The sequence below is a fragment of the Pogoniulus pusillus genome, chromosome 21 (genome assembly GCF_015220805.1).
Source record: "Pogoniulus pusillus isolate bPogPus1 chromosome 21, bPogPus1.pri, whole genome shotgun sequence".
Taxonomy (NCBI): domain Eukaryota; kingdom Metazoa; phylum Chordata; class Aves; order Piciformes; family Lybiidae; genus Pogoniulus; species Pogoniulus pusillus.
Window position 1 is genome coordinate 7689715 of NC_087284.1, and position 26362 is coordinate 7716076.

At 41.3% G+C, this 26362-nt stretch overlaps 1 protein-coding gene across 1 annotated transcript in view; it reads right to left on the minus strand.

Annotated features, from left to right (window-relative positions):
- Positions 1-26362, minus strand: part of DROSHA (drosha ribonuclease III) — an 88612-nt gene that overhangs the window by 14631 nt on the left and 47619 nt on the right. The window contains exons 16-26 of the mRNA XM_064160832.1: positions 26208-26315; positions 23341-23448; positions 19828-19966; positions 18534-18594; positions 14959-15018; positions 12298-12397; positions 8811-8913; positions 6025-6095; positions 4533-4577; positions 1398-1555; positions 362-467 (exon numbers count right to left, since the gene is read on the minus strand). Of these exons, the coding sequence (XP_064016902.1) occupies positions 362-467; positions 1398-1555; positions 4533-4577; positions 6025-6095; positions 8811-8913; positions 12298-12397; positions 14959-15018; positions 18534-18594; positions 19828-19966; positions 23341-23448; positions 26208-26315 (1059 nt within the window). The remainder of the gene's footprint in view (positions 1-361; positions 468-1397; positions 1556-4532; positions 4578-6024; positions 6096-8810; positions 8914-12297; positions 12398-14958; positions 15019-18533; positions 18595-19827; positions 19967-23340; positions 23449-26207; positions 26316-26362) is intronic.

Consider the following 26362-nt stretch of genomic DNA (forward strand, 5'->3'; position numbering starts at 1 on the left):
TGCAGGTTTGACAAGCTATTAGTCATCACTAATACAAGTCATGTGATGTGCCTATTTAAATGATTGGTTTAAGACACTTATCTTTAAGCAAGAACCAGTCTTACCTCTCAGTTTCATCATTGACATCCTTAAAATTATTGATCCATTCCATATAACCAAAATTTTTGCACTTGACTCATAAATCACCATTTCCATTCACTGCAGTGCTCATGGCTTAAAATTAACAAAGCCTTATTAAGATCGGTGGTTGCTGAGGTTTCTTTTATTAATCAAATCCAGTGTAATTCACTAACTGCTCCCATAATTTCAGTCTCCATCCCACTCCTACTTTTCTGGAGAGCATGATTGATGACAGTCTCACCGTTAAGTGCCCTTCATGATGATCAGGGAAATGTATGAATAAATACTCTGTGGCTACCAACTGCATTATGGAGTCACCCAGGAATTCCATCCTCTGGTTGTGGCCTCTGAAAAATGAGACATCAATGCAGCAAAATCAATAAGCACTCAGGGAGGAAAAAAAAAAACCCAGGATGCACACACAAATTAAAATAGAGTGATCTGAATTCAGCCTTGCGCATTTCCAAGTGCATTTAAAGCAATTTTCCAGTGTTAACCAGGTGGGATGAAAACACAGTTCATTACTGTTATAACACCAGCTTTGAGGGAGAAAGCAAATAATGCAAATGCATTAGATCAATGCAATTATTAGCTCACAGTTGTAATTATTAGATCACAGATCTAATACTGCAATGATAAGATCACAAATGTAATACAAATGCAATAACTAGACCACAGATCTGAGTCTAACTGAAGGAAAAGGGCAGTTGACATCAAGATTGTATTGGGATGTGGTCTCTACCTGCAGCTTCTTATAAGAAAGTGAACTAGTGACTGCAGTGACTTGAACAGAGAGAGAGGTCTGTCCATTTGAGGGAATTAAAAACAATCAGGTTTTAAACTCATGTGGGACCACAGACTGGGGAACCACTGCTATGGCTCTGCCATTGGCTTTAAAACAGGGCCTGCCACCTCTGCACACAACAGAACACAGGGGCTGCACTTAGACCCAAGAGCATTGGTTTACTTCTTTCCTCTGCCCATATGTACCTCCAGGGATGTTTTCCTACTGTCTGAGGAGTGGTATGCAAATAGCAATGCTGCAGGAAGCTCAGAATAGACACTGGGATAGCTCTCCAACACCCTGTATAGTCTTTCACAAGGTATCCACTACTGTCAGAGACAGGATATGGAGCCAAGTGCGCTTGAAAACAGACTTGCTCTATTCTCTTCTGGAGAACAGATGCATTAGCTAGAGTTTGTTTAAAAATAAAGCAATCTGGGGTGCTAACAGAAGGACTGACAGAGCTACATGAGGGCTCTTGCTATGTACTCACAGAGTCAGATGGTTAAAGCCTACTGTCCTCAGAGTGAATGCACGAGCTAGAAGTCGAACGTGAGTAAAGATGACTCCAATTGCCTCCTCAAACTCTGTAAGCTTTTGAAGAACTGGAGAGGTCTCAATGAGTTGTCTGTCAGTATTGGACTCCTGCAACTGTAAATAAATAGAAGTGAAAATAATGAGAAGTTGATGCTGCCTTAGAACTTCTCAGACAAAAGCAAGCCTTCTGTAAACCAAGGGCAAAGAATACAGTGAATGAGTCATTTTGTGCAGAGCTGAACTGAGAAAACCAAGTTTCTTCTGGCTTTTTGTCTTGGGTAAGTGCTACTTGAAGAAGATGTGGGCTCTGTTGTATGCTTTTTTTAATGGGTGAGGCATTTATAACACATTGCCTACATAGTCTTGTCTCTGCATATGGGTAGCATGGGCTACTTACTTTCACAACACATGCACACTTGTTCATGTCTGAGTTTTCTACTGTTACTGCATTATTTGCAACTGAGCATCAGATTTGGAAGTTCAGAATAGGGTTGGCTGACTGACAGCATGCCAAGATGAGACAAAACCCAAATCTATTTCTTCCATTTTCCTTCAGTATCAAAAAAGAGTATATACTTAGTGTATGACATTCAAAAGGGCACAATAACACAAGAAAATCAAAGTTATCACTTGGATATCTTTTCTTAGCAGTTTCTTGTCTGATGTTCTTGATGTGGTGACACCTAAATGGCATTCTGGAGCTGTGAAATGGCATTTTGTCCAGCCACTCTGGGCATCTCTTTTGTATAGCAATGCCTTAGAGCAGGAATCATCCAGATCAGGATATCTAAGGGAAAAGTAAGAATTGCCACAATTTTTCAAGTGGTATACAGAACTTTTTCAGTTTGTTGCCTGCCCCTCTTCTATTCCTTCATTTGTCTTTTTTTCTTAAACACTCCTGAGCTTTCAGCTGGCAGCTTCATACAACTACATATCCTGGCACCAAAGTCCCACACCTGGGTGGTAATGGCCAGTTTGGAGTCCAAATTGCATGTGGAGCTGAGGCCACTTTTTGCTTCCTCATGCACAGTCCTTTATATTTATCTCCATAAAATTTAATCTGTTTTTTTACTTCATACTTTTGCATTCTCACAATCAGACTGCAATTTTTTAGCCTGCTGTTGTCCCTGCTACCCTGAATAATTTGGTATTGTCAACAAACTGCCACTTCACTGCTCATCCTCTTCCCTAAGCTGTGGATGCGAACAGCATGCGAACTTCAGCAAAGACCCCTAGGGAAATCTGTCAGCTGTCTCCATCCCTTGTAAAGATGTGGTCATTTCACTCCTTTTCTCCATTTCAGCCATTGCCTTAAATTGTCTAAGGACTGACAGTATTCACTGGGGTTGCTTTTTTTTATTTATTATTCCTTCCTTTTTTTTTTAAACACATTTTACAAAGCATTTCACGAGTGCCTTTCCAACAGCCTCTTTGGAAACCCAGCAGACAGTATTACCTGCATCATCACATACTTTTTTTGACTCCCTGAACATCTCCTACCTTATCTGTGAGGCAGGATTTGCCTTTACAGCTTGACTTGTTCTAAAAAAAACAAACCCATACTCTCCAGGTGACTACTAATTTTTTTTCAGCATTATTTCTATTGTTTTGCCTACTGCCAAATAACAGGGACAGAGGCCTTCAGTTCTGTATATCCTTTCTATTTCACTCAGAGCTTTTCTGGCCTTTTAATTGGCATCTCATTTGTAGCATAGTAAGGATGACTTCAAATTATTTAAATGCCTTTTTTTTTCAGGCTATCAGGCTGTGTTTTTCAGCCTGAACAGGCTATGTTTCCCCTACTGGCAGGAAGAAAATTAGGATGGTCTGGGACATGGAAGAAAATTTTTCATCACACAAGTTAAGGCAGTAGCAAATTATAAGCTCCATGCATTGACTGTCTCAGATTTCAAAACGGTGTCCAAGCCTTCTTTGTGAAAGCAGGGATAAAAAGGTTAAAATGAAGTAAAAGAAAATAAACCCTGAGTAAGAAGAATCTTCTTGGGAGCTTGTGCAACCATGCAGGAGAGCTGCTGCTCAATCTCCAAAGTTTATCTTCCCATTAAGACTCTTTCCTATTGACACAGGGAGAGTTGGTTGTAAAAATGCTTCATGTGCACCGATTTGTTGCTGAAGATTTTGTCTATGTGCCCATTGCAAAATCCATACAAATGTACAAGATGTTCCAGATGGAGACCTCAAAGTGACCTCCTGCTGGATGAGTGTACTCAGAAAAGTATTTCAAAGGATTTGAAATGACTGCACCAAACAGCAGAGACTTGGCTGGACAGAAGAACCCTCTCAGATGTTCATGCGACCCTGAAAACCTTAGTGACTGAAATCTGATGACAGCTATTCCTGCACACTTGGAAAACACCCACATTTGCTCTGAAGACAAGGAGCTATGGAACAGAGAGGGTCTATTATGTGGCTCTAAGTCTCTCACAGAATTCAGTCAGGGAACTTGGACTGGGTAACCATTTTCCCAACTCTCAGCTTTGTAAACTAACAATTTATGAACTTGTATCCTTCAGTACACGGAGGATGAATTTGCCTTCAGACATCTTCATCACTTCAGTGTTTACTTGGTGCAAAAGCTACAGGAATCACCAAAACCACCACGCCACCATATGCAGAAAAAAATAACTCAGACTCACACTCTTATTGCATTTAATTAATGTCTCTTAATTAATGTCTCTTCCTACTATAAAAGTTTCAGTATTAATTTCAGGTTGACAAAAAAGATATAGAAAGATTGATTTTGTACCCTTTTCCCCCCCCAACTTCAAGAAGATGAACAAGAAGCTGCCAAAATGTTAACTCTCACTAGATTTATCATATAAGCACAGTTATATATCAAACATGGGCCAAGGAAAGGGGAGTGATTAATCTTTAGAGAGAGAGAGAGAAAGATTCATTATTTATTTAGAAAAACCCCAACCCAACATCAAACACAAAGGTAAATATATAAGCTCTGCTGGCTACTTTTTAGCACGGCTCCTGATGTGTCATTACAATGGAAAGCTACGGAACAGCATCCCTGAAAAGAAAAGAGAGCTGTAAAATTTATTACAGGAAGGGCCACACTTACTTGGAGTGGGTGTAGTGGATAATTAAGCCATACATCCCGCAGGTCCTGCAAACATTGAGAGATGCCTTTAATGCTCAAGGGAGCCATTTAACAAATTCCACAGTACTAAATAAAATGTCATTACTTGAAATACTGAACTATTTCAGATGCTGACTCTGCTTATTGCAAATTCAATAGCGCTGGCAAACTAATTTTTAAAATCGTGTATTTGCTGTTCAAACCGCCTGTAGTTCTCCCAATTAGCTCATGTCAAAGAGGTGGAAAAATCCTTGAACCAAATAAAAAGTGGTTAAAAGGAAGGAAAAGATTTGTTTAAGCCTCGGGACTAACTTTATTTGCAAGTACTCTCCTCAGTAGCAAGTTTGACTTCACCAAAGGCAAGGGCTAAAAAACTAAAAGATAAAAAAAGCTCACTGATTTTCTTCTATTTCATACAGGCTTCCTTCACTGGAGGCACTAAGCAGCAAATAAACACTGAGCTGCAATAGGTTTCTAAATACTTTTATTTCTAATAAGCTTTGTCATTTCACAGACTCAAGAGACATTCAAGGAGGAAAATACTGTTTAAGTCATCTAATCTCTACTGCCGTGTGTACTGTCCCAGCAGCATGTACTGGTTACTTTTCTTAGCCATTAGGTGGGATAAGTTCACAGTATGATGGGGGTTGGAGAGGACCTCTGGGGATTATCTAGTCCAAGCAGGTTCACCAAGAGAAGGCTGCACAGGATCACACCCAGGTGAGTTTTGCAAGCCTCCAAGGAAGGCTCTGCAACCTTTCTGGGCTGCCTGTTCCAGTGCTCCTTCATTTGAAATCAAAAGGTTTTTCCTTATGTTTAGGTGGAAATTCTGTGCTCTGGTTTGTGGCTGCTGCCCCTTGTCCTATCACTGGGCTCCACTGAGAAGAGACTGGTCCTATCCCCTTGTCTCTCACCTTTTAGATATCAATAAGCATTGATAACCCCCTACTCCTCTCCCCAGGTCTCTCAACCTTTCCTTGTAAGAGAGACAACTCCAGTTCCCTAATCATCTTTGTACTGATCAGCTAATACTGATCTCAGATACAGTATGCAAGAATTGATTAGACTTTAATTATGTGATTGTGAGGTTGCTAGATGAAATCCCTTGTAGTATTTTTTCAAAGAGATGCTTAAAACTTTTAGGGCCAAGCCAATTCAACCATGAAACAGCAACCATCATGTGCATCATTTCCCCAAAGCATGCCACCTGGATTCACAGCACTCATCTCTGTGGCTACAGCAGCACTTTAAATGGAAGTCTATAGGCTTCCCACATCACCTGCTGTTTCCTGCCTAAGCCAACCAACAAACAGCACACTTAAGGAACCATAACCTTTCTGCCCAAACCAGTGTAGTTTCCAGGATGTAAGTACAACAGGAGTCTTCTCATTAATTTGTGATTCTCCAGCAGACAAGAAAGCATGACCTCAATTACTTTAAAAATGAAAATCAAACCATAGAAATGCATAAATACCTTGTCATTGAAGAGTAAACGTCCAAATAACTGTTTTGCTTCTTCTAGGCTCCCTTCTAGATAAACAGCTCCTACATGAAGGGACCAATATGTCACAGATCAATAATGCATTATTACTTAGAATCTACTATGAGCAAGGAAGTCAAAAGTCTCTGCCTTCTTCACCTCCAACACATTTTATGTTTTAAAAGTGTGCTTTCCTAACTTTTGGAGAAATTGAAAGCATTTTAATTACCAACATAAAGCAACTGTCATGGAATGCACAGAGAAGACCTGAAAGAGTTAAATCAGTGATAGAAAGGGATACATCCAAAGAGCAAAGTTTAAACAAATGAGGCTAGAAGCAATCTGTTTCTAAAAGCAGTTGACAGTTATCAGCTAACTCTACCATATATGTAAACAGTTGTTATGGTTTGAGGCTGAGTGCCTTTAAGTACCATCAAGTTGAGGGCCTCCAGAGGCTAGATAGGTCTGGGAGGTGGACCTGAAAGTGTAATTTTTGTTATTTTATTCCTGTAAGTCTTGCATCCCTATAAAACTGGCTGCAGAGTTCATTTCTGCCCTTTTTTTCTCCCTCTCAGCTGACAGAGCTTTATCTTGGGTTTGGTGTCAGGGAGTGAAGCCTGCTGCTGATTTGGGCCAGGAGCAGCCTAGCTGGGGTCTGGAGCTGCCAAGCTGAATTTTAGCTGCATCACTCAGGTATGGGGGGGCAGAAAGGCATGGTGCAGGTGGGGAGCACTTGAAGCCTCTATTTTTGGCCTGGTTTGGAGGAGGATGGTGTGAAGCTTTGGCCTAAGGAGGTTCTTGGAGAACTATGACCAAGATGTACTATGGATTTTGTGTATTTTATACCCTTTGCACTGTAGTATGTAGTTATAAATAGCATTTCCATTTCCATTTTCCAATTCTAGCCAATCCTGTGTGAACCATTTTTCTTTTTGCCCCCTTTTGGAAGAGGTAAAAGAGCTTCAGTCCGCTCCAAACCAGGACAATGGTGGAAACCACAAGATACATTTCAACAGCTAGCAAATAATTTTCATTTATTGTGTCATTTCAGGACTGCTACATTCTGCACCACATACACTCTTGTATCTGCTCAGGCACTTTATTAATTCAGTATCAACACTTTGTTCTTTGATACTCTTTACAGGTGGGCTTCTCAAGTCCTCCAAATAGTTCTTTTAAGCACATCTGTATAAAAGCAAAGGGAATACACAGCTGCATGAACACAGAGAGCAAATATTCTCACATGAAAGGAGAAGGTAGGTTGCTTTGCTGTGTCTTTCCCTGTCTCTTTCCTTTTAATTCCTCAATAGGTCAACTACATTTTAAAGAAGAGTTTGGGGGTTTATATCTCACCAGAAGCACATTAAGGGAGCACAGAATTTCAAAGAGCACCAGACTTTTGCAATGGCTTTCAAGAGTAGAAGCTCAAGACCCCACTATAGTCCCTTGAGAAGCCCCCAGATTTTAGCTATGGCCCTGACAAAAAACTTACTGCTCAATTAACTTTGTGAACAATTTTTGTACTGGAGGTTAAACAACAAGCCTGCTCTCCTAGCAAATCTCAGTGTTTGCCAAGTAGTCCTCATCATTACATCCCAGGCAAGTTGAAGCACAGGAACAAAGCCACAGATACACAGATCTGCTGTTCCTTTTCTGATTGTTTAAAGATCAAAGCAGTCATGGAAGCAAAACAGAGTTGAAAAGAAACCTCTTACTTCTTGATAAGATGAAACACAATTTGGCCCAAGGCAGAATGCACAGAACAGTTGACATCTAAGCCAATTATAATCTATTTTTCAAAACAGGATAAAATGCTTTAGGAGCTTGTGCAGTATATAAAGATCTGGATCTGGGCTAAACCATACCCATAGCTCATATCACATACAGGACATCTGGATGAATATAAAGGCAAATCAGTGAGATTTAGCTTGCTTGTATTCAAACAAGGACAGCTTTATGAAAATATGCTATTTAAAATAGAGCTTGTGTGGATATAACAGATCAGATTTCTGCCTTACTGCTTGCTTATTTGTTAACTGTGGGCAGTCAGTCTTGATTTCTTCTCCAACATATCGACTAGTGCAGCCAGTTGCTAATCAGCATCTTAGTGCACAACAGCAAAACTGACACAAATCCACTTCATCCTCAGCAAGAGGGGTTTGGGAGCCTTGTAACACCAGTTATGGCATATTGCCATGCTTTTATTTGTAAGGAAAATGCAAAGATCAAAAAACGTTTCCTTGGCAAATGTCATGTTTAAGTCACAGGAGAAGGTTAGAAGGGCACAGAGGGAGCATGCTGGTGACTTGGTTGGGAGTGCCTGATGCATTCAGAATGCAAGCTGAAGAGTTTTAAATTCAGGCTCTCTGCAGGTTTGTGCAAGTACTAAGGGAAGCAGTGAAGCTGCATTTTTCCTGCCAGGCCATGGTGACTGAACTACTCCCCCTAGACGACTGCAGGTGGCAGGCCATGCTGGCACATGAGAGATGGTGTTATGCAGTGAGGGAGAAGTGCTGTGCCACGACAGTATGAAATGGGTGCACCTTCTCTGTGTGGGAGGCAGGATGCAGAAAAGGAAATTTTTCATTGTATTACTGCACACTCATGTTACACACACACAGCATATGTGCAGCAGGACATGGAAAGAGATGAAGACTTAAGATTTACTATTGCCTACCCTTTCTAATACTACTCGACACATATTTCCTCCAGCACATTCAACATGGCATGTAGACACATTAAAACATCACTGCCTACACACAGAAGTACACTTGGGTTACCTATTAGGGCTTCAAAGCAGTTGGCCATGGCGTGGCGGAGATCCGACTCCCTGCAAAGGTCTGGACCATGAGCATAAAGCATAAATCGATCTAGTTCCAGCTTCTGCAGAACATGTGGAAAGAGTTAAAACCATGGCTTTAGAAGTGTAAGAGTACCAGTTCTCCTCACTCGAGCTCAATTCCACTAATAGGCAGCAACTGAATCTGAGAGAACTTGAAAAGATTTTCTCCATACTTTCAGTTCAGACACAGACTAAAATTAGAAGACTTCATATTTGTTTATCAGAAGCAAGCAACTGGAGTGTGATAGCGTGGGAAAGCCAGGATTGTCAAATTGTCAAGAGAAGCCAGACTGAAATATGTTACTAGTGAGATTTAGAACCGAGTTCAAAAGGCAGGCTGAAGAGGTGACAGAAAAATAGCCTGCTACTGATGGGCTGGCTGCTGCAGTGTGCTGTAGTTCTTGCTGGTAGTCTGCCCTCATCTGACTTGCCTTCAGAAGTGCCAAAGGGACACTTAAAGGACAGGAGTCAACGCTGAGGGAAGGAAAAAAAACATGTGCCTACGAGAAGCAGATAAAGTAGAACAGTGAGAAGAGCGGGAGCTCTAACTCTGGTAGCCGCAATCCACCAAACATCTGGCTTTTTCCTCTAAGGGCTTCAACAGGTGGCAGCAACAAAAGCCTCTGGGCACTGCAACTAGAAGACTGATACTTGAATCTGCAGTGCCACCTAGCTTGCTTTTCCTTCTTTCGAGTGTGCAGCATTAACATTCATCCCTTGCCTTGACCACAGTTCTGCTTGCCAGTCACAATCGCAGGTAGTGAGCCAGGTGTTTTATATAATACACGGTAGTTCTGCTATAGAAATGCCAGCCAGAGCTGCTAGATTCTCTTTATACATTCATCTTTTTGACACAAACCCATTGTTGGGATTTTTCAAGAAAATATTTGTGCCTCTTGCAAAGTTTGCATGCAAATATGCTCTTCCCAAATGGTTGTCAGTTTCTACTGACTAATATTCGTTAATTTTCAACTTCATCCTTCTGAAGCATATTTAAGAGGTAAAAGTGAAGACCAAGCAGTTTGTGGTGTTGTTTGCATTTCACTGCAAACAAAAAAGGAATGTTCGTTTTTCCAGTGAATGACAGCCTACTCACTGCCCCAGAAGACAGGGAATTACCACCTGCAATGTTCCATCACATTTTATAAAGTGCAGGGAACACTTGTTAAGAGTCAGCATAAACACTGAACGTTCTTCTGTACTGAATGTGAACTCCTCACAGATTGTTGCCATTTGCTCATGTTAACAGCTGTTGTTCGTGTGTCGCTGTGTCACCTCCATCTCTAGCAGCTCATCTGGGTTTTGAGCTTGCATTCAGCTTTTTTGCATGCATTTGGCTTCTTCTTTCCTGATCATGAAAAGTCTCAAACTAGTTTTAAAACTTCTGCTACAATGTCCCTTAGAAGCTACACAATTGTATTGTTTCATCCTCAAACTGCATTCCAGATGCCTAAAAGAAGTTGGAGAGCTGAGACTTAAGTGAAATGAACGCAAGGGATAATCAAGGGGATGAAATCAGAAACATTGTATAAGATATAGAAGAGAAAAAAGGAATCAGGAATGTACAGATATTTAATATTTACACTTGCATCTAATACAAATAGAGTTTTAAACCCATTGCAATAGAAGTTGTAAATAAACTGACCATGTAAAAAGCTGAGTATGATTTCAAGAATATATGAGCTTTTAAAACAGTAACATGAATTTAAATGTCAGGCAGTTCAATACTGCATTTGTAAACAAAGCTCTTACTTGAAACATTTCAATCAATTTATGCTTATCTAGGGCACTAAAGAAATATTTGGAGCAGAGTGATTGAGTTCACTCTTAGAATCACAGAATCAAACAGGTTGGAAGAGACCTCCAAGCTCATCCAGCCCAACCTATCACCCAGCCCAATTCAATCAACTAGACCATGGCACTAAGTGCCTCATCCAGTCTCTTTACCACCTCGAGGGATGGCAACTCCATCACCTCCCTGGGCAGCCCATTCCAATGGCAAATCACACTGTGTATAGCCTTCTCCTAATATCAAGTCTATACCTCCCCCAGCACAACTTGAGACTGTGTCCCCTGGTTCTATTGCTGATTGCCTGAGAAAAGAGAACGACCTATGCCTCTCCTGAGAGCTGGGCAAAGACATCATGTCATCTTTGCCAAACTCTCGTGACTGGATATGCTTCTTTAAATGACTGTGTGAATGTGAACAAAGAGGATTAAAAGAGCACTTGAAAATTCTCAGCAGTACACAGCGGACATGCAGGCAGGCATGCACAGTACATTACATCGGTAAGTCTCAGACTGGTTTTTTAAATACAAGCTAAGAAAATCCAGTATGATCAGCACCAGATTACCTACAAACAGAGACTTGGGCAACTTTATGTATCATATTCCCAGCCCCTGGTATCATGTAGGGATGTAAAATGCTTTGTCATTCATAGAATTCCATGAAATAAAATTCAGAAGCATCTCATTTTTTTCTCCCATGAGATAATGCAACCTTGCACTGAAAGCCTTTCTAACCTATTTCTTTCATAGTTCACAGTGGATCTGAAAATGACTGCATAGGTTTGGGAGTAGGCAAAAATGATTCTTTTCCCTCACTTTTTCTCCCACCTGCTGCTATGTTTCCCCCACACAATATCAGCAAGTTCTTTTAAACTCACAGTTTGGGCTTTTTCCTTCACTTAAACGATCAGCTTCATTACACATGCAGTTTAAAGGTACATACAGAATCAGAAAGTGTTAGGGGTTGGAAGGGACCTCTAGAGATTTGAGTCCAAGCCCCCTGCAAAAGCAGGGCCACCTAGGGCAGGCCACACAGGAACACACTATGACAGGTTTTGAAAGTCTGCAGAGAAGGAGACTCTGCAATCTCTCTGGGTAAGCCTGTTCCAGTGCTCTGTCACTGTCACCATAAGGAAGTGTCTCTTTGTGTTGAGGTGGAACCTGCTGTGTTCTAGCTTGTACTCGCTGTTCCTTGCCCCGTCACTGGGCACCACCAAAAAGAGCCTGGCACCTTTATCCTGAAATCAACCCCTCAGATATTTATAGATGTTCATGAGATCCCTTCTCAGCCTTCTGAAGACTAAAAAGCCCCAGTTCCCTCAGTCTTTCTTCACAGAAGAGCTGTTCAGGTCCCTTAATCTTCCTTCACCATAAGCATCCTAAAAACTTATGCTTCTGCCTGAAAAAAATTAGTCTTCTTAAAAACATCTTTTGGAGAAAACACCAAGTGTTTGTATTAGTTTCAATTAGTTCTTAAAATCTACTTTCCAATTCCAAAGAACTCCTGTAATCTAAATCTCATGCACAAAACTTGGTAAAGACATGGATGTTCAAAACAAGCAGATCCCTCAGGAAGCAATCCATGTGTCAACAGTATCCCACCCATGGGTATCCAACAGAGGCGTATCAAACTGTACCTTAGCTAGCATGGCCAGGTGTTGGTTCTGGACGATGGCAGTGCGGTACGTAGCTAATCCTCCTTCCTCCAGAGTGGGAAACAGGTAGTACAAGTGGACACTGGCAAAACAAAAATCCAATCAGATGCTGTCAGCATTTGGTTAAAGATGTGTGCTTCTAGGGAACCATGCCCTTTCCTCAGATCCTAACTGGCAATACAGGTCCCTTCCAGGGCAGCAACAGCTTGCATTAAAGTAAAGAAACACTAAAACAATGCTCAGTAAATTTGACAGTACAGGACTGGCAGCAGGAGAGGAGTGCTGTTTTTCTACTGGGCACTGCATAGTCTCTAAATTCCTACAACCAGAAGTTTCCTCGTCTGAAGGTTTCCGTAAACAGCAGTGGGTTCAGCAAGATTGACACCTAGAGGATGCTGAGGAATAAAGCACAAGGGAACTGCCAGCCTTGAGAAACTTAGTCCTGCAGGTGTGCAGTACTTTGAGGTGACATCACCTCTGCTTCAGGCTGGACCACCGTTCAGGATGCTAATTACACAAGTTTCTTACAGTACTTTAACAGATACTAACAAAGCCTAATAACAGAAGCCAAAGACTTGTATTTATTAAATATGTGAAGTCATTAACATCACAGGAAAAGAAAAAAAAGTGTAAAACTCAGACTTTCAACGGCCTTTAATGGGTTTTGTCATCATGCAAGTAAGATAGATAACAAAAACTAAACAAAAAGCTGTTCAGTGATCCAATCCAGTCATCTGAGTAACAGATAAATGCCTCTGATTACCTTCATATGGCCACCTAACCCACGATGGAAAGAAGTTAATGCAGAGGTCTTCAACACCTCACAAGGCAGTGGATAGCACTAATTATTACAATATTTTATTACTCCAGTACACGGGGAGTAAAGTGCAGATGGATGAAAGACAGTTTAAAGAGAAGAACTGCTATAAAACTTAGAGGCAATCAAATCAAGCATCACGAAATTAACAAAAGCAGAGAGCTGAAGTCAAGAGAGGTAGATTAAAAAAAATACCCAAACCAGATTTAAATAGGTGCTTCTATGCTCTATTGAACATAAATACAGCTTGAGGTTATTCAGAATGGAGACAAAAGTTAGCTTAGAAAGCCAGCTGATGGTTGATGAACAATGACAAAGAAAAATGCAAGACAATTCAACCAGCAAGACTTACATCTTCTCAGCTGCACTGCTTTATGAGAGAAAAGGGCAGGAGTTTTCAGGGCAGCGAAGACCTTTACGGACTAATAGCTTTTAATTCTGAGTACCTAATGACTAGTAGAGGCGATCAGAGAATGGAGATAAGGGAGCTTTTGTTAGTCAGACAACAAACTTGCTTAAATAGAAGTTTTACAGTAAACAAGATTGCTCCCCTATTTAAAAGGATAGAATAAAGCAGATGAAAATGGATCTTTATTCTGTGGAAAGTGCCTGCCTCCAGTACTCAAGGAGGAGAGGCCAAGGGAAGCAAATGATGATGTCTCTGTACTATTCACTGGTTTCAGAATATTCTGAACAAACAAAAACTGGAGCAGCTTTTGATAAGCCATGGGAGTTTTTTGTTGTTACTTTAAACAACATTTGTGCATTTGCATACAGACACTAGGGAAGCTCCAACCTCAATAACTGACACTAGGGAAGCTCCAACCCTAATAATTACAGAATCACAGACACATTCAGGTTGGAAGAGACCCTCAGGATCACCAAGTCCAACAATATCCCTACTCTACAAGGTGCACTCTAAACTGTATCCCCAAGCACCACATCCAAACAACTTTTAAACACATTCAGGGTTGGACACTCCACCACCAACCTGGGCAGCCCATTCCAATGCCTGACCATTCTTTCCCTGAACTATTTTTTTTCCTAATATCCAGTCTAAACCTAACCAGTCGCAGCTTGAGGCCATTCCCTCTTGTTCTATCACTAATTACCTCTGAGAAGAGACCAGCACCAACCTCTCCACAACCTCCTTCCAGGTAGCTGTAAGACAGCAAGGAGGTCTCCCCTCAGTCTCTTCCTCTTTGTCAGACTAACCATCCCCTGCTGCCTCAATCTTCATAAGATTTATTTTCCAGGCCCCTCACCAGCTTCATTGCCCTCCTCTGCACTTGCTCCAGCATCTCAACATCCCTCTTTTAACAAGGTGCCCAAAACTGAACACAATAAAATAACCACCAACACTAGGGAAGCTCCAACTCCAATAGCTGACACTAGGGAAGCTCCAAACCCAGTAACTTGACGTTATGGAAGCTCCAACCCCAATAGAAACAGAAGAACTGCACCACATTTGATATTATCAATAAATGCTTTTCAACTTTTAACTAAAGGACCCATGGAAACAGACTGGCATTCTAAATGCTTCCTTTAAAAAGAGAGTACAAAGTTCAACTTGGCTGTAGTTAAATAATCTCGAACCCAAATCAACTTCATATTCCAACTGCAAGAAACAGGAACTCTGGCTTTTCATTCTGTGCTCTTCTTTGCTGTTTCATCAGCACTGACGGAATTTTCAGATGTGCAGCTCCAATTATCAGGCAGGACTGCACACAAGCACAATCCTAAAGCAGACACTGCAAAGCTTAATAAAGCCAACCACATGACAGTAACACAGAAAGGTGAGGAGTGTTGACAGATTGCCCACTTACCTCGTTAAGAACTCCACCACAGCATCTCCCAGAAATTCTAAACGTTCGTTGTGGTTAATCCTGAAAAAGGCATTTTAAGGTTTACCATCAGCTAAGTAATACATGCCAGTTATTTACAAAGCACAATCAAAAGAGAACAAAGCAGAATTGATTGTTAATCAGCCACTACAGACATTCTTGCAGCCTCTCTGTCATGGTTTGAGCAGAGAGATGCTCTTTTACCTCTTTCCAAAAGGGGTAAAACGCTCCACACAGGATTGGACAGAGATTGGAAATTGAAAATGGAAATACTACTCACACATGTACACAGCAATACAGAATACACAAATTCTTAGTTGGCTTTGGCCCAGTCTGTTGACATGGGCTTACCACAAACCCATTAGGCCAAACCTTCCAAAAATCTCCCCCATTCAGGCCTTAGATGCCCCCACCCCGTACCTCTCTATCCCCCATACCAAAGCAATGGGACACAGCTAATATTTGGTTTGGCAGCTCCAGGTCCCAACTGGCAGCATTGCCAAGGCTGAGCCAGGCTGCAAACCCCCCTGCAAGGAGAGATAACAGTCTGTGCATCTTCCCAGGAGAAGAGAGTGGGGGGGAAAAGGGAAGAAAATTGACTCTACAGCCAGTTTTATAGGGATGCAGGCATTATAGGATGAAATAGCACAATTTCCTGTGTTCCCCCCTGGCCCTATCTAGCCCATTCTGGAGCACCTTATGGAACTCTGTGGTTTCCTTAAAGGCAGCCAGACAAAACCGACCACACTCCCCCAAACCCCCTGGCCCTATCTAGCCCATTCTGGAGCACCTGATGGAACTCTGTGGTTTCCTTAAAGGCATCCAGACGCAAATGACCACGCTCCCCCAAAATCTGGGAGGTTCTTTCCAAAAAAGGACAACAACTACATGAATCCTGATATTCAGGACTGATGCTACCACCTTTGAAATTTTCCTATGTCTCCTTCAGAGCTTAACAAACGGTGAAAGGAAATGGTACTGCTCACTGGCACCGAGGTCTGCCTTCCTTGTCCATCAGATAGCACCAGGTCATTGAAGCAAACGGCCTGTCCTGTGCGTGCAGCTAGGGCAGTGTAAGTAATTAACATCAACACCTGCAGGGTGTGATGACTGCAACACATTCTTTCACATGGCAGAGCTATAAGAGACTAAGGACTTTCACTCTTGGCAGCACCTGTAAATGACCCATTTTCTGGAACTTCCTTTGAGCTCCAAGGGAAAATGGCTGCACAAGAAAATGCATGCAAAGATGCCACTGAGTGAGCAGAAACTTACATTTATTTTCTTTTCTCTTATTGCTGCTCCTAATTTTCTTTTGTCTTGCATAAAGTTTCATTTCCTCCAAGCTCTCTGCCTGCTTATATTAACAAAGAACTAACAGGACACAGCAGCTGAGAAAGACCAGGAATTTGCCTTCAAATACATAACCATTTCTGCAGTGAACATCAAAGCACATAAGTAGCACTGTTCTGACTTCACTGCAAAAGAATCAAGGCTGATGCTACAAGAGTTTTTTTTTTCTTTAATCTAGAAGATTCTTCTCAAGTGTTTGCCAGCTTTTATTATAATTTGCATTCCCCCAGCAATTATAGAGGTAGTCTGATTCCTGCTACAGCAGGCTTCTGTTGTGGGCTGAAGGAATTCAGTTACCTCTGCTGTGTAAAACAAAGTAGGAGCAATGCTTCAGTTCCCCTGTGTAGAAAAACTACAGATCTCTCAGAAATGGGATTTTCTATTTGTGTGTTATTTTGTGAGAATTAATGCAATTTAGCCTTGTCTCACATTATTTTAAGAGGGTTGAAATAAGCTTTGGGGTGACTCTCAAAGAAAGAGGTGTGATGTAAAGAAATAGTATTTGAGGTACACTGTAGTAATTTACTTGGAATTCAGCTTCTCCCATTTACAGATTCACAGATTGCATCAGGTTGGAAGGGGCACTTCAGAGGTCATCTTCTCCAACCTCTCTGCAGTGAGCAGGGACATCTCCAACAAGAACAGGGTGCCCAGGGCCACATAGAGTCTGACCTTGAATGCCTCCAGGAAAAGGGTCTCAAGCACATCCCTGGGCAACCTGTTCCAGTATTTCATCACTCTCATTGTACAGAACTTCTTCCTGATGTCCAACCTAAATCTACCCTGGTCCAGTTTCAAACCACTGCCCCTCATCCTACCATTACAGACTTTGCTGAACAGTCTTTCCCCAGCCTTCCTGTAGATCCCCTTCAGATATTCCCAAACATCTTGCAGAACGACGACTCTTGAAAGTCCCAGTGATAGTATTAATTAACTAAAACAGAACTGTCAGGGCTGAAAGGAACCTCAAAGATTATCTGGTTTCAATTTCCCTGCCATGGGCAGAGACACCCTCCCACCCTCCGCTACATCAGTTTGTCCAAAATCACATCCATCCTGGTTTTAAAAACATCCAGGGATGAGGCTTCTGGCACCTCCCTGGGCAACCTGTTCCAGTGTCTCACCACCCTCATACTGAAGAACTTTTTCCAGATCTACCCTCCTCTACCTTGGATCCATTCCCATCACTACCTGACACCCTAAGAAGTCCCTCACCAGCTGTCTTATAGGCCCCCTTCAGATACTACTGGAAGGCCACAATAAGGTCTCCTCAGAGCCTTCTCTCCAGACCAAAGAGCTTAACTCTCTCAGTCTGTCTCCATAGGAGAAGAGCTCCAGCCCTCTGATCATCCTCGAGTCCCTTCTCTGAACACATTCCAGCACATCCAGATCTTTTTTTGTAATAGAGGTTCCAGAACTGGACACAGTACTCCAGATGGGGTCTCACCAGAGTGGTGTAGAGGGAAAGAATCACCTCTTGCTTCTCTTGAAGCAAGCCAGGGACACTTTCCACTAGATCAGGTTGCCCAGAACTACATCCAGCTTGGCCTTAAAAACTTCCATGCCCTCTAGGTCATGCATTTATGAGATTTCATATGCAACTTTCTTGCACTAGCCCTGTAAGCTTTCTTTATTCACTTTGGCTAACTACAGTGCCTGTGGCTGTACACTCTAACTTAAAACATTCTTTATTTGCACAGAATTCTTAGTTTAAGGATCATTAAATGATTTAAGGATCATTTACATTACAATATCAATGGCTTTTGCATATGTCTTTAAATTAGATCAGTTAATCACCCAAGCCCACATTCAATACCACACTCATGTTAACAAGGTGCCATGCCAGGAAGGTACTACTGTGAGGAAACACAACGGAGAATCCAGTTTATAACAATGATAATAACCACAACAAATCCTATTTGTTATTCTGCAGGCCTTTGAATCCTCCTCATTTCAAAGATAATAAAAAATGATAGAATTATCAATTAAAAGCCTTCCTCAGTAGTTTTCTGCAGGTTTGACCAAACATTTACCATGTCACTGCTAATGGAGGCTAAGCACATCTTCATAATATAAGAGTCAATTCAAAATGACTTTTCATTTCAACTATTTGCCAGAGCTGCTGCTGACAGTGAGTTGGTTGTTTCTATTCTACATCTCCCCCTGTAACAGTTTCCCACCTTACAAAGAATTATTTTCATTACCTGGAAGGAGCTGGATCATCTTGTCCCAAACGTGACATAATATTTATCAGGGTGTTTATCCCTAGAAATACAAACAATGCACAATTAACCAAACAGTCACTAATTCAGTTTGACTAGGCTTAGAAAATTATTCCTCAAACTATTTCTCTGCAACTGCTGCACACAAGCTCATGCTGTTATCTACAGGTTTTACTCGTAGCAAGTATAGTCCTTACAGATGCTCTTTGCCTAACTGACCACAGTCCCATTACAATATTCTTGTATTTTTGTATTCAGAAAGACAAATGAAACAAACACCACCAGAGCATGAAAAAGACATTCTAAATATTACATAAATACAAAAAGATTGACTTCATTACAGCTGAATATGCTTTTAAAAGGTAAGGAATATTTGCAGCAGACAGAGCACATATTTTCACATTAATAAGACCAACATCTTACAATTTGCTTAGGATGTTGAGCAGCAACTTAAGAAAACAATACTTGCCAAAACCCAAGGAAAATGCATCCTCTCATCTACTGTGGTTGTTTTTTCTCAGCCCCATATTTGGTGATCAATTTACAAAATCCAATCACTTAGATATCACTGCTCTCTGTGTATAACATTAACATCCTCCACTGAAGTGATCTCTCAGAAAAGCAATGGCCAACAAAACAGCAGAATCATAGAATTGCTTTATTTGGATTACTGAGTCCAACCATTACCTAGTTCTGTCAAGTCTGGTGCTAAACTATGTACCTTACACCTCCAGGGATGGAGATTTAACCACCACCCTGGGAAGCCTATTCCAATGTTTGATAATCCTTCCAGTGAAGAAAAGATGCAACTGGAGGATACTTCCTTTTGTCATTAAGGAGGAAAGACCAACATGAACATCATTAAAACCTCCTTTTAGGTAGTTGCAGAGAGCAGCAAGTTGTCTTCAGCCTCCTTTTCTCCAGACTAAATAGCAAAGTTCCCTTAGCTGCTCTGCATAACACCTGTTCTCCAGACCCTTCAACAGCATCACTGCCCTTCTCTGGACACACTCCAGCACCTCAGTGTCCTTTTTGTAGTGAGGGGCCCAAAACTGAACACACTACTTAAGTTATGGCCTCACCAGTGCTTTAGTACAGGGGGACAGTCACTTGCCTGGTCCTGATGGCCACACTCTTTATGATACAGGCCAAGCAGGATGCTATTTGCCTTCTTGGGCACCTGGGCACACTGCTGGCTCATACTCAGCTGGCTGTTGATCAAGGAACAAAAAGTGTTCTCCCTGACTCGGTGTGAGGTAGTGGTGCAGCAGCATACCTTTTTTTCTCATGTGCATATGGTGAACTTTTCTATCTCCATACTTTGGCTGTCGAATCCCACAGTTGGATAAGGAATTTCTGGCATGGTCTGGATTCATTCCAAAGTTTAAGTGATGACTTGGATGAGTCATGGCAAGCTATAATGTAGCAAATACAGGGGGGAAAAAAGTCTTAGATGTATTTTTGCAAATGTAGAAAAAAATATTAGACTGGTACCTAAAAAAACGATATTTTTTTTTAGCTTGAAGAAAAGCTACAAAGTGATTAGCAGCTTGGTTCCAGCAATTTAAACATAGGATGTTCTTTTTCAGATGTCAGAAAGAAGCAACATTTATGCCTTATCATCACTTCAACTAATTAACTTTCAGCAGGCTTTTTTTTTTTCCTTAAAATAAATAAATAAAAAGTTTAGAAGAGAAAAACCATGAACTGTCAATTTGCCCTAAGAGTTTTGTTTACCAGCTTTGCTGACCTGATTTCAGTACACTCTACCACTGCAGCATAAATATTTATGTTAAAAATATATAAACAACTAAAAGAGCTTTTCAAACACTCATATATTTGATTTAGGCTGTTTAAATATCTATAGAACTTTCCTACTTACAAACAAACAATGTGTTACCTTTGGCATGGTTATTCACAGAAGAACTCCGCTCCCAGCTGTATAGGGCCACTTTTCAATTCAAAGTGAAGAGCAATAGAAGACTGTGTCTAGTGGTTAACATTTGTACCATCTAGCATTACCAAAAGCTTATTCTGCTGCTGCCACTAACACTACACTCACAGATTTTGTCTTTCTTTACCTGGATCCACCCAAAAGTTTTATATGCATATACACAATAAATATTATGCATGTATAAATCACAGAAACAATCAGGTTGGAAAAGACCTTCAAGATCCTCAAGTCCAACCTATCACCCGACACAATCTAATCAAATAAACTGTGGCACCAAGTGCCACATCCAGTCTCTTTTTAGACATTTCCAGGGATGGGGACTCCACCACCTCCCTGGGCAGCCCACTCCAATGTCCAATCACTCTTTCTGTGAGGAATTTTTTCCTAACATCCAGCCTAAATCTCCCCTAGCATAGCTTGAGACTCTGTCCCCTCATTCTGTCACTAGCTGCCTGAGAGAACAATCCCCACCTGGCCACAACCTCATTTCAGGTAGTAGTAGACAACAATGAGGTCTCTCCTGAGCCTCCTCTTCTCCAGGCTAAAGAATCACAGCTGCTCCTCACGTGGCTGTGCTCAAGACCCCTCAGCAGCCTTGTTGCCCTTCTCTGGACACAAATGTATACATCCTGTACGTAATACAGTGGCAAGTGGCAAATTCAAGCTGCAGAAAATGATTTCTGAAAGACTTTCAAGGATGGCACTGCAGGCTGTGGGCAAAGACACTCCAGCAGTTCATGCAAACATTGTCTGTGGCTTTCCAAACACAAGACTTAGAGAAGTCTATCTGAATTATGTCAGAGTCAAATTATATTTAAGCATCAGTAGGAACTTTCTCCAAGTCCTTTTTAATTCCCTGCTAATAACAACATTTGTCATAATTGCAGAGTCTTAATTTCTGCTCTACCAGAACTGGATGACACATTACAACTTCTCTGATGGTTACATTAGAGTCATCTTTCTTGTCCTGACCTCATGCTAAAACAGGTAAAAATCAATGCAAAATTAAACATTTAATATTGCCAATGCTTAAGTAGGTGACTGGAGCTATATGCATTTGTAAAAAGCTTCCTCCTCTGGAACAAGTTTGTGAGTTAAAAAAAAAAATAATAGAGATTAAGCATTAAGAAGTCCTTTTGGTATAACTAAACATTAATCACAGATGTAGGGGTTGGAAGGGACCTCTAGAGACTGAGTCTAAGCCCCCTTCCGAAGCAGGATCACCTAGGGCAGGCCACACAGGAATGCATCCAGGTGGGTTTTGAAAGTCTCCAGAGATTCCACAATCTCTCTGGGCAGCCTGTTCCAGGGCTCTGTCACCCTCACTGTAAAAAAGCATCTACTTGTGTTGAGGTGGAGCCTTCTATGTTCCAGCTTGTACCCATTGCTCCTTCTCCCATCAGTAGACATTATCAAAAAAAGGCCTGGCACCTTCATCTTGACACCCACTCCTCAGGTACTTATAGACACTAATAAGATTCAATTTCAGCCTTCTCTTCTCCATCCTAAGGAGCCCCAGTTCTCTCAGTCTTTCTTCATAGGAGAGATGTTCAAATCCCCCAGTCATCCTTGTAGCTCTCTGTTGGACCCTCTCCAGTAGACTAATGGTAACACATCTGAGTTTATGCCTTCTCTCCTTTCCAACTGCAACCTGTTTTTTAGTTTGTGTGTTTAAGTTTCACCATTTTGAAGATTTCCATCACTACATTTTTATCTTTGATATCAGAAATAAAGTAGCTTGCTAACAACTATATCTTACAAGATTCTTAATAGTTAACAAAAGTTTCTGTAGCACAAGCTCTGGAAACCACCTTCTAGAAAACAGAGAAGCTATGAGGTTTCTCCATAGGCCTCTGCTTAAAACAGTTTGGGAGTAAAGTTGTCATAGACATACAGAAACTGAATGTTTTGAACTTAAAGAGAAAATTCCCCTCCCAGAGAAATGTTGCTTATTTCAGGGAGAAATCATGAGCAGAAGTCTTCCAGTAACTTCAGAAAAATGGCAAAGGGAGAGAGGATTCTGGAACTGAGCATTTGCAAACATGCCCTTACATGAACGACCCAGTTATGTGACATGGATGTATCTGAAACACCTAAGAAATTCTCCCAAGTTCCTGCCCTTGTTTATTAGAGGCAAGAATTTTATCACATCTTTGTAGAAATGAAGTGCTGAAGTTTGCCATTTCCTTTTCAATTTTCCATTTATAGCTAGTGAAAAGACAATGCATAAGTTGCTTTTTGGAACAACAGACTGAAAATGAACTAGCAAGGCTCATACACTCAGCTGCAGACTAATGTATTCTTTACAAGTATCTAAAAAAAATCACCTGCACAGAAATACATGAGCAACATTCCTGCCATTTTCTGGAGGCATGTTTGCATTTCTACACATGCCAAGCAAATCCAGCCCCACCTCTGGAGCAATGGTAGGTGTCTGCCCACACATGTGATTGAGGATTCTGGTCAGAAGTCTCTTGGGATCATAGAACCATAGGATTGTTTTGGTTGGAAGAGACCTCTAAGGTCCAAGCTTCCATATAAGACTACCACAGCCATTAAATCGTGCCCCAAAGTGCCATGTCCACATGTTTTTGAATACCTCCAGGGACCACTCCACTGCCTCCCTGAGAAACCTATTTCAAAACCTGAAATCCACCTGCTAACCCAGAACTGTCAGGTCACTGATAACTAACTTCTGGAAAAAGATCTGCAGTACAAGGAATCAAGGATATGCAAGCTGTGGCAATACACTGCAATTCTTGGGATTGTACAGGATAAAGTCAGTAATATGAAGAAGACAACCCAAAAAGTAGTTTGACCTTTTCTTTCTCTTACCTGCAGCAAGCACCTATCTCGAAAAGTGTAGCCTATCAATTTGTCCAAATGCATCAGGCACTGATGGTAGCGGACATGGTGGGTGAGGACAGGAAGCATCATTGCGTGCTGAAAAACACAAGTGCAATATGGAAAAGCACTCAAATTCAGTGCTGAGCATTCAATTGAGGTATAAATACAAAGACTTTCCACTTGTCACACTGAGTTTTACTGGTTTGGTTTAGATGATTAAATAAATAAATCACTGCTTTCAAACCTTTATTGTCACTTAATTAAATCAGTTCTGTCCCACTGCATAATGGCAGTGGGAAAAGCCCCACTCAGACTAAATAAAACATATAGAACCAGTCTTGTGTATTTTTAATGAGGTTAAAAAAATGTCTGCTCACCAGAAACATCAACTTTCAATAACTTGTCCCTGAATATGGTGCTCTCTGTTTGTACCTTCTCATTAACAGCCTGCAGTTTTAGGCTAGTACCAAAGCTGAAGGCAGATCATTTCCCCTCTGCCTCTTAACTTTAGGGAAGAAGCACCTTCAGGGAATGGGTTAGGTTGGAAGGGACTTTAAAGCTCATCTTGCTCCAGCCTCTTCTGCGATGGGCAGGGACAACTTCCACTTAGACTGAGTTACTCAAAGCTTCATCCAGCCTGGCCTTGAACACTCCCAAGAAGGGGGCAGCCACAACTTCTGTGCAATCTCTTCCAGGGTCTCAATACTTTCACAGTAAAGAATTTATTTCTCATGTGTAATCTACATCTGCTCTCTTCCAGTTTAGAACTGTTACCCCTTGTTCTATCATTATGCCTCTACAACTTCTTTTCAGGTAGCTTTAGAGAGCAATGAGGTCTCCCTTCAACCTCCTCTCCAGGCTAAACAATGCTGGTACCCTCAGTTGCTCCTCATAAGGCTTGTTCTCTAGACTCTTCACCAGCTCTGTTGCCCTTCTCTGGACATGCACCAGCACCTCAATGTCTTTCTTGTAGTGAGTAGCTCAAAACTGAAGACAATATTTGAGGTGCAGCCTCATCAGTTGCATCTGGTTATAAACATACAAGCAATCTTGCAGCCTTTTTTTTCCCTAATGTAACCTGATTCTAACTCTGCTGCACATTCTTCTCTTGCTGCAGCTACCGTGCCAAGGCAGGGACTCTCTCAGACACCCTTACCTAGTGCCACCATACCCCAGGCTGGCAAATGCCCCTGATCTGAATCTAGTAAGGAGGAACCAGGTGAGATGAAAGATTTTAAAATGCATCTTTTCTCTCCTCACCCTGAACACTTAACACAGTTGTTGAGGGCACACCAGCAGCAATACAGGCAACGATACTGGCTGGGGGAGGAGAGGAGGATGGATGGGGTCTCATTAGCCCCATCCCACCAAACTGTCAAGGTTAGTGGCCAATTAGTGCACTTCATCTTCTAGGTAACTTCAAGTGAGCCTGGCAGAATACTGCCATTTTGGAATCATCTCCCTCACCCTTCTTCTGCCTCTCCAGGTGGTTCATTTCTGTGACTGCAAAGATCCGCATCACTACTGCTATGTGGAACTTACAATACCTATAAGCTGCCAGAGTGACCTAAAAGAGTTTCACTCTTATAAACTAATGCTTTTAAGAACATTAATTTTATAGCACTGCACTTTAGCTCTGCCCACGGAGTTGATTTATGTGCATTTAGTTTCAAGTTGTCTTTAATCCAAGAGAAAATATATAGCAAGAGCAGCAATCTTTCATTTACAGACACAGTTTGCCTACTCTTGGCCTCTCAAAGAAATCAAATCAAGGAACCTCCACACCACAACTGACTGATTTACATGTTATAGCTACAGATGGGCACAAAAGCCTGAAATAGTTTTACTGCCATTGTTCTTTGGTGTTTTACTGCCCTTCAACAAGCAAACAAACCAGGAATATCCAAGAAGACAGTAAGATGAATCACAGGAGATATACTATGAATAATATGGAATTGTTTCAAAGCTACTAAATTAGAAGCTTACACTGTTTACTTAACTTGTAAAAATACACTTCACAACAAAAAAAATAGAAAAGGGCTGAAATATTCCTCAGCTATGTGAGCAGAAGCTTTTCAGCTATTCTCTTTGACTTCAGAAAGAACAGTAGAATCAAAAGAAATGTTTCAGACAGAAGGAGCAGCAATTTTAGTTATTAGCATTTCTCTCCCATCACAAGCTCCCCTTTGGCCTTATCAGACTTAACCACAATGGGATTTCTACCTACACCTTTGCTTAGCAACCTGAGCATTTAATTCTTAAATTACATCCCCAAAGCAACAGCTGAAGAGATTCAAATGTACCTCGAGTTTATTCAGCTGTTGTAACTGTTTGAACTTCACCAACATAACAACACATGAAAAGTGCACTGATTTTTATCATGTCACAAAGCTGGTGGCTGTCAGATGCTTCAGAATATGATCTGGCAGAGACCTGTACCTTGGAGAAGTCAAGCATGTAAAACAGAGTATCTGAAAGATATCTTCCTACTCAGTGTCACCTGTTTTAATCCATAAGTTAGTTGTAGTGGCCTTATTTACTTTCAAGTTAAAAGGTTATTTCTTCATGCTTCTCTGTAAAACTTGTTTTTTAAAGAGCCAGCCAAATGGCCTCAAACTGGCCATTCCTACTCCTTCTCCCTAGAGCTCAGCAACCAGTGGCAAGAAAAATAAAACTGTTAAAGTAACTTTGTGTGGATGGGACACTAGAATAGTTCCCTAAGTGGACCTTACTGAGGCTAAGGTATTCATTTAGATGTATTTCTTCATCCTAGAATCACAGCAAACCCTTGCAAGATGTAAATGGAAGCTATCAAGATGGAAGACTACTTCAGAACACCTCTGTGGTTCAGTCACCTGGCAGACATCAGAGCGTATCCCTGTCTTCCAGAATCCTTGGCTGCTTAACTCGACAGTGACTTCACGTCTCATGGTGTTCTTCTGACGGATCTTCTGCAGAGCTTCCTAGGCAGAAAGAGAAGAGAGCTCCTGTCAAGAACTTCTTACAACAA